This window comes from Seriola aureovittata, chromosome 1, assembly GCF_021018895.1.
Source record: "Seriola aureovittata isolate HTS-2021-v1 ecotype China chromosome 1, ASM2101889v1, whole genome shotgun sequence".
NCBI lineage: Eukaryota > Metazoa > Chordata > Actinopteri > Carangiformes > Carangidae > Seriola > Seriola aureovittata.
This window is the reverse complement of record NC_079364.1, coordinates 4,438,567-4,454,241: the sequence shown is the minus strand read 5'-3', so window position 1 is coordinate 4,454,241 and position 15,675 is coordinate 4,438,567. Positions and strand designations below refer to the sequence as shown.

General features: G+C 38.1%; 2 protein-coding genes and 1 long non-coding RNA gene across 4 annotated transcripts in view; 2 read left to right on the top strand and 1 right to left on the bottom strand.

Moving 5' to 3' along the window:
* Positions 1-989: 989 nt before the first annotated feature.
* htatip2 (HIV-1 Tat interactive protein 2) lies at positions 990-5,713 on the top strand. Its single transcript, XM_056384845.1, has 7 exons — positions 990-1,207; positions 1,773-1,962; positions 2,084-2,191; positions 3,130-3,267; positions 3,413-3,474; positions 4,045-4,284; positions 4,806-5,713. Exons 1-6 carry the CDS (start codon positions 1,083-1,085, stop codon positions 4,259-4,261), a joined length of 840 nt encoding a protein of 279 aa, XP_056240820.1. The 5' UTR covers positions 990-1,082; the 3' UTR covers positions 4,262-4,284; positions 4,806-5,713.
* Positions 5,714-10,201: 4,488 nt separating this feature from the next.
* Positions 10,202-10,944, bottom strand: LOC130173873 (uncharacterized). The gene is made up of 2 exons (XR_008828513.1): positions 10,897-10,944; positions 10,202-10,818 (listed from the first exon to the last, which is right to left on the bottom strand). It is a non-coding gene; the product is annotated as an uncharacterized LOC130173873 (long non-coding RNA).
* Positions 10,945-11,002: 58 nt separating this feature from the next.
* prmt3 (protein arginine methyltransferase 3) overlaps positions 11,003-15,675 on the top strand; it is a 53,505-nt gene continuing 48,832 nt past the window's right edge. The window contains exons 1-8 of one of the 2 annotated variants that reach the window (XM_056383396.1): positions 11,003-11,083; positions 11,388-11,449; positions 11,952-11,980; positions 12,083-12,141; positions 12,392-12,524; positions 13,858-13,940; positions 14,031-14,080; positions 14,271-14,376. In XM_056383396.1, the coding sequence (XP_056239371.1) occupies positions 12,120-12,141; positions 12,392-12,524; positions 13,858-13,940; positions 14,031-14,080; positions 14,271-14,376 (394 nt within the window). In that variant the 5' untranslated portion in view covers positions 11,003-11,083; positions 11,388-11,449; positions 11,952-11,980; positions 12,083-12,119. Of the gene's footprint in view, positions 11,084-11,387; positions 11,450-11,951; positions 11,981-12,053; positions 12,142-12,391; positions 12,525-13,857; positions 13,941-14,030; positions 14,081-14,270; positions 14,377-15,675 lie in introns of those variants that run through there. The other variant, XM_056383404.1, reaches the window with a different exon arrangement.

Genomic DNA, 15,675 nt, shown 5'->3' with positions numbered 1-15,675 from the left:
AAGATGCAATAAATTTGTATTTTAACCTGGGCGTTGTTAGATCAAACGTTGCTCTATTAGGGTTAGCTCAGTCTAATGAGGTTAGTGCAAATGGTGCATCTTCAAAAGAAGGGGGCAAACTCTTGACAGCCAGGTAGCCTCTCTTTAAAAAGGCCTAGCTTTAATTACCTTCTCTGCTACATAAACTAAGAGATTTAGATGTAGAGGAAAGAGTTGTTAGAGTCTGAAATGCCCATAACTTACATCTTAAGTCACTTCACTGTAACTAGAAAAGTGAAGCTTTGTGGTGTGGTTAACCAAGGAACCTCCATTGTTTATTCCCTCACCGTACCTGGCACTACAGCAGCTGAACCAAAACATTAAACGTTATGAAACTCTGAATCTCTGGTAACTTCATCTCTGTAACGGAATGAGCTGAAATAAACTTATATGTGTGTATTGAGAGAAGGGCACAACTTATAAAAACTATGCCAGAACTACGCATTTAAGATTATTATTATTATATTTCTTTTTTCTATTTATAGTTTCTATTTATTATTGATTATTCATTCATCTCCTCTGTGTCTGTAACTTGATTAATTGAATTGATTCAACAAAAAACATATTCATTAATAATGGATTATAACCCCTTTATATATGGTGACTTATCATAAAGTGGTACCAAGTTCAGTATAAAAGTTGAGCACCACAGATGGACACTATATGTGTATGCATGGTCCTATGGTATGCGTATCAGATTGGGTGAAAAATAAATATTGGATATTGAAACTTTTCTTCGTAGGGACTTTCAAAATGCAAGTGCGCATGCGCTGTCCACCGCGCTGTCTATTGTGGAAAATGAGGATGGGAACGGAGCATGTGAAATTTCGAGCTTCTCCCACTTTCTATGGGGTGCAGTAAAATATCATACCCAAGAAATAAAATATATGATTAACATTCTTGCAAGTCCACCAAGACACATGCGACGGTGACGATAATATCTGTTTTTTCCTCAGCCTATCAAGGCAAGCGGGAGGACAGCACCGTCCGTAAACATGAAGCAACCAGGAAGTGCTCCAGCAATTTAATCGTTGCTCTTGGCAATGCCTGTTATGAAACTGTTGGTCACCTCCCTGGGAAAAGCAACCGGGTTCTTAACTCTCATAGTTATTGTCATTGCGGCGGTTTTGAATTATTTCGACGACTCTGTTCCGGGTAAATACACCAGGTAACGTATAGCGGGGGTCTCTGTTAGCATTCATGAATGAAAGTAGCCGCTATATAAAACTCAAGATACATGTAACGTAAATGCGAATATAATTAAGCTAATAATTAAGGGGAGAGCTATAATGGTCCCAGACATGTGGACCACCAGTGTAAACATCATAGAGAACAAACATTGATTTAACCGAGGAACGTTCCTCCGTGTCTCCTTGTGTAATCATATAGTGAACGTCAAACCAAACTCCTCTAAGAAATCTGTCAATTTGAAGTTCCCCTTCTGTTGGGCAAACGTACTCACCATGTAAAACACAACTAGGACTGGTTTATGGATTGTTTGCATCATCTAATAAATTCGTCACAAACTGCATCCTCTACATCCCAGTTTTTAATATATATTTTTTACACTTGATTATTGCCGTCTATCAAGAGGATAAACAGTGTTCACACAGCTTGTTCCACATTTGCACACATTACCTGCATAAAACACATGAGTTTGTATAATTTTAGTATTACCTGTCCTGCACTCATGCACGGTGCTGACAGAGTGGTCGATTTGTTGTGGCACACAGCATGGCTGAGGACATGAAGACCCTGGAGGAAAGCTTCAAGCAGCAAAATAAAAGCTGTTTCATCCTCGGTGCTTCTGGGGAAACGGGCAAGGTGTTGCTTCAGGAGCTGCTGGAGCGCAACGTCTTCTCCAAGATTACCCTCATTGGAAGGAGACAGCTCACCTTTGAAGGCAAAGCATATGAAAACCTGGTTAGTGGACTGAAGCTCTGGTCACTTGACAGCTTTTTATTTCAATAAGAAACTCCATTATCAAAGATTCATCATGTTGAGTGTTACATTTTGCTTGACACTGTGTTTTCTGTGCCTCCAGGTACAAGAGGTGGTGGACTTTGAGAAGCTTGATGATCATGCTGCTGCCTTCCAGGGCCATGATGTGGGCTATTGCTGTCTGGGAACAACCAGGGCAAAAGCAGGGGTTGTAAGTTAAACTTACTAAATCAAGTGCGAGCACTTCACCAGTGAATTCATTAAGATTTTAGTGTTGCATTGTTTATCTCTTGGGGTTTGATGGGTTTATTGGTCAATAGCAATAACTAAACAATCTGGGCTGAAACAATGACTAAGCAATTTCATTGCAAAACTAACATTTCCACTATAAAGGCCAGTAAGTAACAGTAATTGTAGGACAGAATGCTAAAGATATGTTTGAGGTTATTTTAGAAACAACAAAGCTATTACATAGTTTGTTCATGAGAGCCATGACAAGTACTGTCAACTGTAAAATGTCCTGCTCTCAATATGTTTGTCACAACTCTTTAAAAATGGATTCTAATCAAAAATGCCTATCTATATTACATGTTTACATTTAGAAAAACTGGTCATTCAAATATCAATATAGCATTACCCTCCAAAATCCAGGTTGGGAAATAAATCTCACTGAGTATATACATACTGACATTTTATTGTCAGTCCATAAATCAGTACAAAGTAGCTGTGTTATTCAAGTGTCTGGCAGTATGGAGAGAAAAAAAACTAATAAGAAGTGTTGCTTCAAGAGTGATGTTATTTGAGGTAAGGTAGAGGTAAAAGGTAAAATGTTGAACTCATTTGCCCCATTTAGTCAAATATGTGATGATTATTACAAACATTTGTCACTTGTTTAGACGCAACAATAAAATATATTGCAATATTATAACTTTGTCACAGTATTATACAGAAAGACAGCAAGCACTATTTTTGAATTAATGTCCAGCCATAACTATGATACATTTCTTATTCAATCATGATTTCATTGATACTTTGTTCTAATCTGCTACTTTACTTATTGTAATATAAAGATTTGAATTTACCACTGGAGGTAAGCTGTCATCAAAATGTCAAAATAAGATTTTCTATTACTTCTCTCTTTTATTTCAGGAAGGATTCATCCGTGTTGATCATGACTATGTTCTAAAATCAGCTGAGCTCGCCAAAGCAGGAGGCTGCACACAGTTCCACCTGGAGTCCTCCAGAGGAGCTGATAAAAACAGCAACTTCCTCTACCTCAAAGTCAAGGTACTTTATTTCCCTCATTCTACTGCATTCCACACACTTCAGTCTTTTTTTTCTTCTCTCAACTAAAGCTTCTCTGTGTGTCTTTCAATAAACAATGACATAAAACAATCACTGACAGACCAACATGAATGGATTTTTCTTCCAGGGACAAGTGGAAGCAGATATTGAGGCGCTGGGTTTTGACAGATATGCCATTTACAGACCAGGGTGCGTGATCTCATTTACTCAATTCAGTACTTGTGAAACAGACATCCATATTCACCATTTGAGCTAAGGAAAACTGTACCAAAACCAAAATATACATAAATACATTATGTAAAACATGTACAAGTATTGTGTAAAATGACTGGGCCAGCACCAAATATTTGCACAGATATATGCATCCTCTTGCAATTTCTTTGACAGGTTACCAAAATGTCATTCAGTAAACAGGGCACTTGTGACACCATGTGACTTCTGTTTAAAATCATGCATGAAACATAATAATAGTGTGGTAGGAAATTTTAATGTACCAAATTCAATACAATAAAGTCAATGTGGTGCAGACCATACAACATGTGATTTCACCCTTTTACATGACACAAAGTGTTAATTGTACTACTCTGCACAAGTTCCCCATTCTAGTGTGACATATTGAGAATCAATATTGTTAATCACCCCAGTGGAGGAAAAAAAAAAAAAAAAAAAAAAGATTTCAAATCTGGTCTATGAACTGCTTGTTTACAATTAAACAACTCGACACAATCTCAAAATCATCAATACCTTTTTCTCCAACAGCGTTTTGTTGGTGGACAGGCAGGAGAGTCGGCCTGGCGAGTGGCTGGCCAGGAAGTTCTTTGGTGCCTTTTCTGCTGTGTATTCTACGTCCATGGCCATCCCAATCCAAGCGGTGGCAAAAGCGATGGTGTCAAACACTCTGCTTCAACCTGAGCAGAAGATGGAGATCCTGGAGAACAAAGACATCACAGGTCTGGGAAAGAGGACAGGGAAATAAGAGAGAGCAGGAAATAGACAGAGGTAAGAAAAATATAATCCATGTATACTGTTTAAGTTAGACACAAGATGCTGTCTCCATCTTAATGTTAATGCCCTAGTCCTGTATGCTTAAGAGATTTAAATGACAGCTTGCACTCTTATACTACATACAAACAGAACAAATAAAAATTATTCATGACCGATAAGTATATTTATTTAATTTCCATAACTTAAACTCTTAACATTGTTGGTTAGTAAATTCTGGGCCTCAGATTAAAGTCAGATCTAAAAATTAGCTGATCACTTTTAAGCAGCTGCCACAACAAAGGATTCTATCTTTCATTTCAAGAAAACATATCATGATCCGAATTCATGTTCTGGCGCAGCATTCAAATGGCTGTAGTAAAGATTCAGAAGATGAACTCCCCAAAAGAATGTAAAATTCATTAAATCATATTCCTTTTGCTCTAAAACTGTACCTGTGCAAAATTAATTATTTTAGTAATTTCACTGTGACCCTCTGAGTGACCTATAGCACCAAACTAATTTTCTCTTCTCGGCAGATATACGGAGATGACTACATACTGCAAACACTCATCACATCATCATCAGGAGTTTCACAGAACTTTATTTATTTGTGAGTTTTTTTACTCTCAGGAAACCAAAGGGTGTTTCTGTGAAAGCACTTGACTGTTTTTCAACCTGTGAAGCAAAATATTTAATCTTGAAATTATATATGGGTTTCTTTTTTTCTGGTCTTTAATAACATTGTAATATTTTCATCAGGAAACTATTGTCAGGCTTTTTCATGTTCACCATTTGTGCTCTGAGACAACAGATTGAACCACTGCCTTATCATAAATCCTTGTGTTTATTCTGCTCTAAATTAAAATATCGAATATTAAAAAGATAATATAAAGAATATCTGATGACTATATCTATACTACACCTGTACAATTTATATTTTTTAATTTTAGATTCTTTAACATGCAGACGCCATTTATTTTATGAGTTTTTATGATAACAGCAATGGAACAATTTTGAATAAGCTTTGTTGATACTGAATTTTGTCTACATGTGTCTGAAGCCACACTGTGGTCCTACAATCTAAGTTACCAGTTAGAGGCCTTAACTGGAATATAGATGATTAACAACAGCAATGATGAATTTGAACATATGATCCCTTATTCATTTGTTTATTCTTCATTTATTTTTGTTGGGTTAATTAACAAGACAAAATCATCTACTTAAACTATAAATGTGGTAACAATGTCAAATATCAGAATATGATGTGAACACGTGTTTAATGAAAAAGAAAAAGTTTTTCTTTTATTTGTTTTCAATTTTCTACCTTAATTGTATGTACCCATTATTTTGTTTTGATGCATGTCATTGCTCTAAGTAAAGCACTTCACATTGCCTTTGTGTTTGAGAGATGATATTCAAATAAACTTGCATTTTCTCTGCTTGATCTAGCAGCCCCCCCTTGTGACTAAATGTGGTCACACACATTGTGCTAAGGTCTAAATGACTTGGAGTCTTTCTCCAGTGCGTTTTCTTGAGACTAGGCAATAAGATTAAAGGTTCATTTCTACAGACCTATGCTACTGCAAGATGGAAAAAGGTTACTCATGATGCTGATAAATTTACTGATACAGGTATTTTTCCCCTAAATAAATGGAAAACAAACAGCACTTGTGTTGGACATCATGCTGTCTGGTACGATATTTAACATGTAAAACATGACGATGTTCTTTGATAATTCTGACAAGTCACAGTATGAAAAGCACAAGTGTAAATGATAAAAATTAATTACACTTGAGTAGCTTTGCTTGTGCATGCAGTCACACACACTTGAACATAATGGAGCCATCCTTAATGTTATTAGTAACACCTGTACTTTTCCACATGCCAGCTCTGAAAAAGTCCTATTAGACCAAGACAGTTAAAAATAAATTAAGGTAAATTTCAGGTTGTGACTTAAGTGTTCAAATAGGATTAAATTTATTCCCTTAAAAAAAAACCAAAAAAAACAATGGCCATGGGTACACAAATATGATAATTTCAGCTAGGAGATAGTCTATAGAGAAGTCCTATATTTTTCATCCTTTATTTTAAGTGAAGACTAGTTTTACTTTCAGACAAAAATTTCAGGGAAAAGGAAAAAAAGCTGAATTAGACAAATAACATCTTGTACTATAAATCGCCTTGATGTATCTTCCATAGTGATCAGGTCATATTAGAGACTATTTTTTCCCTTTTTGTTTACATTTTTGCCCCACATATCTGCAACCTTCCTCCTCCCACATATGTAACCATAAACAAGTATTACAGCTAATGCACATTTTTTATCAAAACACAGAAACAACAAAATAAATTCTACATAAAGTGACATTGAGCAGGATAATTTACCTCTGAAATTGTTTGGGAAATCCTCAGCATGTTCTTCCTGCAGCTTTGTGTGTTGCCATCATGGCCATGCAGCAATTAGTCCAACATGTGGAACAGCTGAGTTGATCTGCCACTCCCTGCTCTGGGTTTATGAATAAAGGTCTGGGCCTTTGCTTCCTGTTCTAACAGATTAGTTGTAGCCTGATTTACTGTTGGGTATGATTCTTCTGAGCAAAGCTGAACAATGAGCCCTGCGGACTTTTTGAGGTAAATTGTCCTGTTCAATATTCCTTTTTGACAGTAGTTATTTGAATACTTGAGTTAATCAAAATACACTTTGGGAACTTGTGAACTCAACCTGTGTTTCCCTTTCATCTGCAGGCTGTCTGTGTTTTGCCTTTGGCTACTGGCTTGTGATGTAAATTGTGAGAATCCCCAGAGAGGTACTGAATGATCTGTCAATCTGCAATTCTGACAGCCATTAAGTATTGATAAAGTTTTAACATAACGGTAGATGAATTGTCTGTTGTATAGAAAATCTCTTTTGTTTCAATAGGTTTCGTCCTACATGTCCAGGCAGGACATTACCCATTGGGAGTCCACAATGACAACAGAGATGATGAAAGATGGATCAAACGCCCTGTTCTCAGAATCCCCACAGTTGGTTATAAGACATCAAATGTGGACAAAAGTCAAAGTCGCAATATTTACCCTGCTCAGAACGATCACACCACTGACTCTAAATCGTCACAAATTCATAGCCATTATCCTTATCCCGTTGTTCCTGAATTACAAAACAGCAATGTTCCAAAAACCAGAGTCAACCATTTTGATTTTGGCTTCAGCTCAGGATCAGTTACACGAGGACAAAGTGCTGTGCTGTACAACCCATCTGGAAACACAGCAGTCACTTTTCCTAGTGAGGAGAGGATTCATCAAGCAAACTCTGATTCTGTATTCTCCACCGGTTCAGTTCAGTTTCCGTCCCGTATTCATCGTGCCAGAACTAAGTCAAAAGCAGGTTTTTCACCTGTTAATGCAGATAGAGCTCCAGTAGGCTTTGGACCAAACAACAGAAAGGGCCTCATTTATTCACACAGCAGTCAAGGAGGTCCAACTAAAGCCATCAAGTCTAGTCTGAAGTCTGAGTCTCAAAAGATTCATGTAAGCTCCTCCAGACCCAACATGCGTCCTCTACACACACAGAAGTTGCATCTCAAAACAAGGCCTGAGTTGGGTGGGTATCACTCTGCTTATATTTTGTCCAACAGCTTTAATCACAACAGCACAAACTCTCTACCAAAAGTTTTGCAACCCACTGAGAAGATGACAGACTCCATCATGAAGGGACATTCTCCTGGAAGCAATTCAGCAGGAAAAGTTAAAACACAGAGGCCTTACCTAGCATGGAGGCCCAGGGCCTATAGTAGTGATGTGCTGCCTGAACCAAGAGGATACGCCCATGTCCGGCACCTCAAGCCTGGTTTTGAGAAAACACAGCCCCAAGCTAGTTCTGCTGCAGGTAGAAAGTTCTTGGAAACAGGTTTTCCATCTGTAAATCATAATAATAACAATGTCAGAGGAGGACCATCAGATAGAACCCAAATCCCTGTCCAAGGCAAATTCAAACCTTTCCAGAGACTTCCTACTAATTATGATCTCTCTGCTCACGCCCATTCATCAGATGATGAAACGGCTCTAAATCTGACATTTGCAGGGACAACCCTTCTCCCTAGTTTGAACTCAACAGGTATCACTTCAACAGTTGTTCCTTTAGTCTCTGGAGAAACGAGCACCAACTCCTCTTCACCCATGCAGACAGAGAGCAAAGATGCTACTCTCTCTCAAGCATCAAACCTTGAGGTCCAGTCTAACAGCTCAGCAGTTGCTGGACTTTCCATTGACCAAAACAAATCATTTTACAGTTTCTTCTCAAAGCTACAACCAGCAGGAACAGAAGGACAAAATGACCCGTCCTCTAGAAACGGATCAGTATATGGAGTTTAAAGTGAACCACCAGATGCTGTATGGTGGCAACACCAATAAAAGGTACGCCTTTGTGATTACACAAATTCATTTTTTTAGCAATTTATCTGTATTTGTTGGCCTGTCTGCCAGACTGTAAATACCAAAGTTGTCAAGGTCACAATGGTGAATTAAACTGTCGACCCTTGGTTTTCCCCCAGGTTCCAGTCCTACTCAGAGCTCTGCTGTTTGTCCAGAAAAAGTCTGACTTCGAATAAATACCTTTTTTATAAAAAAAAAAAAAAACGGATTATATTGTTTGCTTTGCTTTTAAAACTGTCATTGTAGCAGCTGATAGAAGTAGCCACGGCCTTTGAGCCTTTCACATTGAGAGAGTCGCCATTTTAACATTTGAAACATAGGCTAATATTTACACTTATCATAATTGATACATTGGCTAACTGTTAGCTAAACGGTTTCAGATTGCTTTTGCTACCTGTGTAGCATAGGCTCATTTTACAGTCATGTTTTTCGTGCCATGATAAATGTAAGTCCACTCACACTCTCTCTACCTCGGGTTTGGTCTCCGCCAACTCCTGTGAGAAATGTCCGGCTTTTTAGCTGCTACTAGCTAAATGCTGTGTTCACCTGCCACCTGTCCTAGAGGAAGAAAGACGCTTAAGTTCTCTTCTGATTCGGCAGGTAGGGTGACTTTAAGACAGGGGTAAGGGCAATTCTCCGTTTTTGTAGTACTTATTGTGTAAAGTTGTTCCTAATTAAACCTTTGAAATTGTTTAAAACTCACTTCCGCAGGGTTCGAATCACGGGGTGGTGGTGGGGGCTAATCGACGTTATTTGTTTGAACAAATTGACAATCAGCAAATGTGTAATCTATACATACAAAACACCTTCCAGAAACTATTTATGAAGTGAAAATGCATTTGTGGATCTCAAGTCTACACTTATGGATTTGCATTTGTACAGTTTTGAAACAAACTTTCTGCCAGTCTGGACGAAAATCGACTTGTACCACTCGTCCACTTTCGGAAAACACGTGATCGCTTGCTGACGCCATTTCCGCTTTTCAGAGTAAGACCACCCAATCTTCTATGAGCTGTTATTTTCCCCGAAATAATCGGCGACAAGTAACGTGCACTACGTTAATGGCTCTAAGATATGAAATGACAGGATCCTGGTTAAGTTTTTTTTTTTTTTTTTTTTTTTTTTTTTTTTTTTTTTTTTTTTTTTTTTTTTTTGATAGTATGGCTGTTGGTGTTATGTTAATTACGTTTTGAAATTTTATTGTTCATTGTTAAGGGCTAAGCTAACGTTGACTACTAAACCGGCACCCGTTGCCTTGGCGACAGTAAGCCTTCACGTTGCCGACTAAGTGAATGAAATGATTTTCTATACTGGTGATGAAGATACGTTGTAAATATATATAAAATATATTTATACCCATCCACCATGTAAAGAGATCACTGGTGTCATTTACCATTGAATTTATTGTAATCATACAGTCCGCTTGTGGAAGGTATTTTATTACACATTTACACACAGATTGTCAATCTGTTCACACAAAATTGAGACGGATCTACCCACATAGAAATCCAAGAATACGCTTTATTTCACCTGCAAGCAAAAGATTAAATACTTTCAAATGGAATCTGACTGCTCCTCCTGCTTTGATCATACTCAAAGTCCAGTGTAATCCTACAACAAATAATTTTGTGAAAAATTACATTGCAATCATGGAATTACATTTTCATTTTACATGATCATTTGAATAAAGTCCCCAAGATGCTTTGAGGATGGGACATTATAATAACATTATAATCATAGATTGTGCATTTAAAGGAGAATCCAACCCTTTTTAAGACTTCACATTTCTTATTCCTTTGCCCTACAACAGATTGGTGAATATTTATGAACAAGCAGCACTCTCCTCTAAAGTTAGAAACCAAAGGGATAACCTTTAAATGTGTAATATCATCCAAATTTGCTTTCTAACAATGAATGGGGCTCTGACTCTGTAACGCTTACTCTAAAACAAGTGTTTAAAATGTTAAACTTTATATCCAATTCAAAATCTGGATGAGGCCCATTGTGGGAGGACACTACACACAGCTGGCCGAGTCTGGCGCGCTCTCGTTGGACTCTTCTCGGGCCCCCAGTCAGACTGCACTTCAGCCGGATCTCTCGACCCAGACCCGGCCTCGTCTTTAACAGGATAACATGAATAACAGCTGCATAAGAAAAGTAAACTGCGGAAAAAACAAACACAGAAACTTTTCATACCTGTGGCAACATCAGAAGTCAGGTGAACAGGAAACGGGACGTGCAGAGAGGAACCCGAACTGAGCGCGATAGCTGCTTTTAAGCACCGCCCACATACGGGGACTTGAAAGAAAGCGCGCCAAAAACTATCATGGCCGCAGTGACCTGAAATCTGTGCACAGTCCGCAGTCAATAGGTGCAACAGTCGGTGAGTAAAAAACTGGCTGTTATTTCCTCTTTGAATGAAGAAATCAACTGCCGTTTATATTCTAAGCATATAAGTTAGGCTTAATATCTTTATTTTAACTTAAGTGTGAAAACAGGGTAAGTTAATGTGCAATGTGGGAAAAGAAAACACAGCTTTACAACTTTACCAAATGTCAGGTTTCGTGGTTGTGCTTAAGTAAAAGTTGATGTTTTTCAATACTGTATTGTGAAGAGTTGCTTAAAATATCCTTGTTTACCCTGTAATTGAAAGTCATTTTATTTAATATAATTACATGTTTTCAAAGGGATGCCATATTCCACCTCAGGACAGTACCACACCTTATGGTCACCCACAATCAGCAAGATGGTAAGTCATGCTTATCCTCAACTTACAAACATGAGGTATTTCTGTTGTATCCCACTGTTATACATTAAAATGTTTTCATATAGGTTCTATATGAGCTTATCGACAATGGGAAAGCCAGAGCTGTTTTCGTTATGCAAGCACAGATAGATGAGGATCTCTTTTTTTTCGCTTAGGTCTTACATTAAAAATAAATATCAATATTGTATGTAGGGGTGGGCAAACTGGCCAAAATATCATGTTTCACAGAATAACAATCCACGATTAGAATCAAGTTTTACATCCTATTTCCGCTCTGAGTTTTATTGTGAAAGTCGTAACTGGAAGTTGTGATTCGTATCTTTTCCGCCTTTTTTTCCCCGCTTCTCTGGAATGTCTGTCCGCTTGCTGGTATTCTTCACACACTATGTGCTGTCTTCTGCTTACAAGTTGGAATTTTTAAATAAATTTCCAATTTATGATTTTTACTTTATTTAATTTTAAATTTTCTTTCTCTCATGCCCAGGACTTTGAGCATCATGGACGACTTGCCTGGTCTGTGATTTTTTTTTTGTTAGATGAAATACTTTGGCGACATCTTGTGGTGCACACGAAGTGCCCGTTCTGACTTTGCCTGTGTCTTCCTCACGTCATCAGACGTAACCAGGAAGTCCAGTGAAACCACGGCGACAACATGGCAGAATACACAGACCCACGTGAGTATTGTAAATAGCAAATATAAACCCTGAAACTGTAGCTGTTGATAATGCAAGCACTTATTTTTAGCTAGCGATCATTTCTATTGCGTATATAGTTAATGAATTGTGTGTTTTGTTGCGTTAGACGAGGCGTTAGCAGCATTTTGTTCAGCTTTAGCCGAGTAGTTAGCTTACTGCAACACTGCTGAAGTAAGTGTGGGGTTTCGTGGCTCTTACTTGCAGCTGTAACGAGGTTTTATTATGACAGACGGTGATAGAGCTGATGAGGACATGCCTGAGCTCTCTGACGGTGATGACTATGACATTGAAGATGATGAAGAGCAGTGGCAGTGGCTGGAGGAGGAGGACAGTCAGCCAGTTACGTGTCTGTTCTGTGACAGGTGAGATGGTTTTTGTTTTTCTTTAAACACAGCTGTATACAGGTGTATACAAACGTTCAGGCACCCCTGGGCAAATGGCATATTTTGTTGATTTTTGAATGGAGGAGAATTAAATACAAACAGACATTGTGTTTCTTCAAATGTTTATGCACTCTTACTTTTCAATTACATTAATTTAAAAAATTGAAAAAAATGTGTAATTGTGGCATGGACAAAAGTTTAGGCAGCTTATGAACTCTCCTTTGGGCAGATATCTCAGTTTGCAAACACTTTGTTGCGGCTAAGAGTCTTTCTGTTCTTGTTTCTGAATTTTCAGCCTCCTGCAGATATTTGCATTTTTGAGTGTCTGTTCACAGGTGTTGCATTTACTTCTTTTCACTCATGTCATTTAAAATGCACTTCAGTGATTCCCTTTCCATAGAGGAAACTGAATTGTAGGAATCCATGTGAAGTTCTTTTCTTAGAAGATTCTGTTTCCAACGATCTCGGCCTATTACAACATCCACTTTCATTCATTACAGTTATAAATAGTAATTAGACCGTTACATTATGACACAAAGCATTCTGTTGTTGATGATGAGTTTGTTTTGTAACCTTCAATAGATAGATAGATGATGACACTGTTATTAGTAGCTATCAATCAGCAGAGGTTAGATGGTGTTTTCTCATGGCCAAAAGTTCAGAGTACTATATCACTAAGCTGATAATAGTCTTGTGGGCAGAAATAAAAGTGACAAATTGTTCCTATTAAGGAGCCAAGAACATGAGGTAAAAAAGCCACTAAAATACACTGAAGTCACAGGTTTGCACATGCCAAAACCTTGTATCAGAGGTGCACGCAAGAAAAAGGTAAGAGGTCTCCTACCTTGGTTTGTGGTGTTCCCTATCATCCCTATGTTGAGTCAGGTTTTTTGCAGGTCTTGAATAGTCTTAAAAAGAATTGAGTTCACTTGCCTCATAAAAAGGAAACTACTTATAAAGTATTAAAGTCTTGAATCTCATGTTCAAAGAGGTCATGTGTATTTTCTGGCTTGTCTGTTGTAAACAGTAAATATTAGTTATAAATTATATGATTGGTGACTGTTAGGAGATGTTATACATCTATAAGTTAGATTACTGCAGCAGTGGATTGTGCTCACAGTTGGATGCTCAATCCTTTTTCTGGAGTTTGAGTATTTGCTGTTTCTGTTTCAAGAACCACCACAAGTATTTTATACGGATGTAATTATTCAAAAAATCAAGGTTTGATTCTGTGTGCTACAGTGGGTTTTTTGATTCAGCATATATAATGTAATTAAACAGATTTGCCTCCCTGGTTTGAATTGTTTCTCAGGTTGCTGAGCTCAGTAACTGCCACCTTGCAGCACTGCACAGCGGAGCATCAGGTCAACCTTGTAGACGTGATAAGAAAACACAGTAAGTAGACGCTGATGATCTGTGCCTCACTCAGGAGTCAGAGGATTATTTGGTTTTGGAAAAAAGATTCACCGTCTTTGTTCTTCCTAGGTTTAGATGACTATGGATACATAAAGATGATCAACTTTGTACGGTCAACAGTAAGTTCATTCATCTCTCTGTTAAATGGCTGGTCTCAGATATGATTTAATGCTGGACTCTAGAGCTCTATTTACACCCTTCACATTTTAAAGTCTTAAAAATTTCAGAAAACTTTGGCTTAAAGATAGTCAGCACAATGGAACAAATAATGAGGAGAGTTATTTCCTAAAAAAAAATCTTTGTTTCTAGAAATGTGATGCATCCTGTCTGACGGGGCTGCCAGACGCTCCCTTACCCTGGGAGAGCGAAGACTTCCTGCGGCCGGTCCAACAGGACGACCCCCTGCTGCAGACAGGTATAGTAGGTGACACAATCTTTATTGTTGATTAACTTACTGCAGTTACTCAATAAATATATTAGAAACCTTTTTTGGCAGATGTTCAATAAAACCTCATAGAACTGTCTCATAAACACAAATTCACACACTCACATTCACAGGCTGTTACTTTGCAGTTTGTCCCAGGTCTCAGCTCTGATCCAGAGGAAACAGGTGTAAAGGGTTCAATACGCTTCAAACAAACCTGTCTACACAAAGTGTCGTCAAACACATCAAACGGGAAAAGTGTTGATATTTGTTCCAAATGGCCGCAGGAAGGTGAAAGAGAAAAGCCTGTCATAGAGAGGGAGAGAGGTGCTGAATTCAAGAAATGGGTATGAGGATGCACAATCTCTCCTGGAGGGCAATCATGTTGTTGCACTCAGGAGCTTGAAAGCGGAATTTAAATCCTTCATACCGTTTCACCTCCTGGTTCGTTGTGTGAGGTACGTGTTTGTGGAATTATTGGTTTTGAAAAGTTTCTTAAATTTTTGGTTATAGCCCCCCAAATTCTGACTTTGAAAATGTGTTGTGGAAAGAGGTTTCAGACATTGATTGTACTATATCGTACTCAGTGTTCTGACATTTTGGCTAAATACACTTCTGATGGCATTTGTCAGACGACATGTCAAGTTTGCAACAGTAACAAATATTGGTTTATTCTTCTGGTTCCTTCTCAGCGAAGGAGCAGGTTGTGTGTTGGTGCAGAGAGCATTAGTGGAGTGGACTGACACATTTTCCGGTTGAGAAAGAGTGAGAGTGACCTTGACCTATCTTGTTCGGCCTTTTGACAGACTCGCCTGGCTGTAGAAATTGGTCTGTGTCCCCCCCCTCCCCTCCAGGGCCTTGTATGATTGTTGAATGAATGTGCAAAATGGCCGCTCTAGAAGGAGGCCCTTGCTCTCTGATGTTTGTAATTGATATTTGAGCTAGTGTTCCACTTAGAGACGCTGAAAATGTGTGGCTGTAACATCGTTTCATGTTTTCCCAATCTTGGCGGGAATGAAACAAACAAGCAAAACAAAAGCAAAGATTTATTAGTTAAAATCATTAGTTGCTATTATTATTGATTACACTTTGGTAAAACCCACTGGACACCTTGTGTGTCAGTAAAATGAAAATGTAGTTTTGTTTTTATAAGAGGTCTTTAAAACCTCTGGATGGATGCTTCAATGTCTCTTCAAGGAAGACTTTTATGTGCAGCAGCAATATCACGTACAACAGAAAAGAAACAAAACAAAATGAACAAACACAAAAATAAAACGGCAAACAATTAAT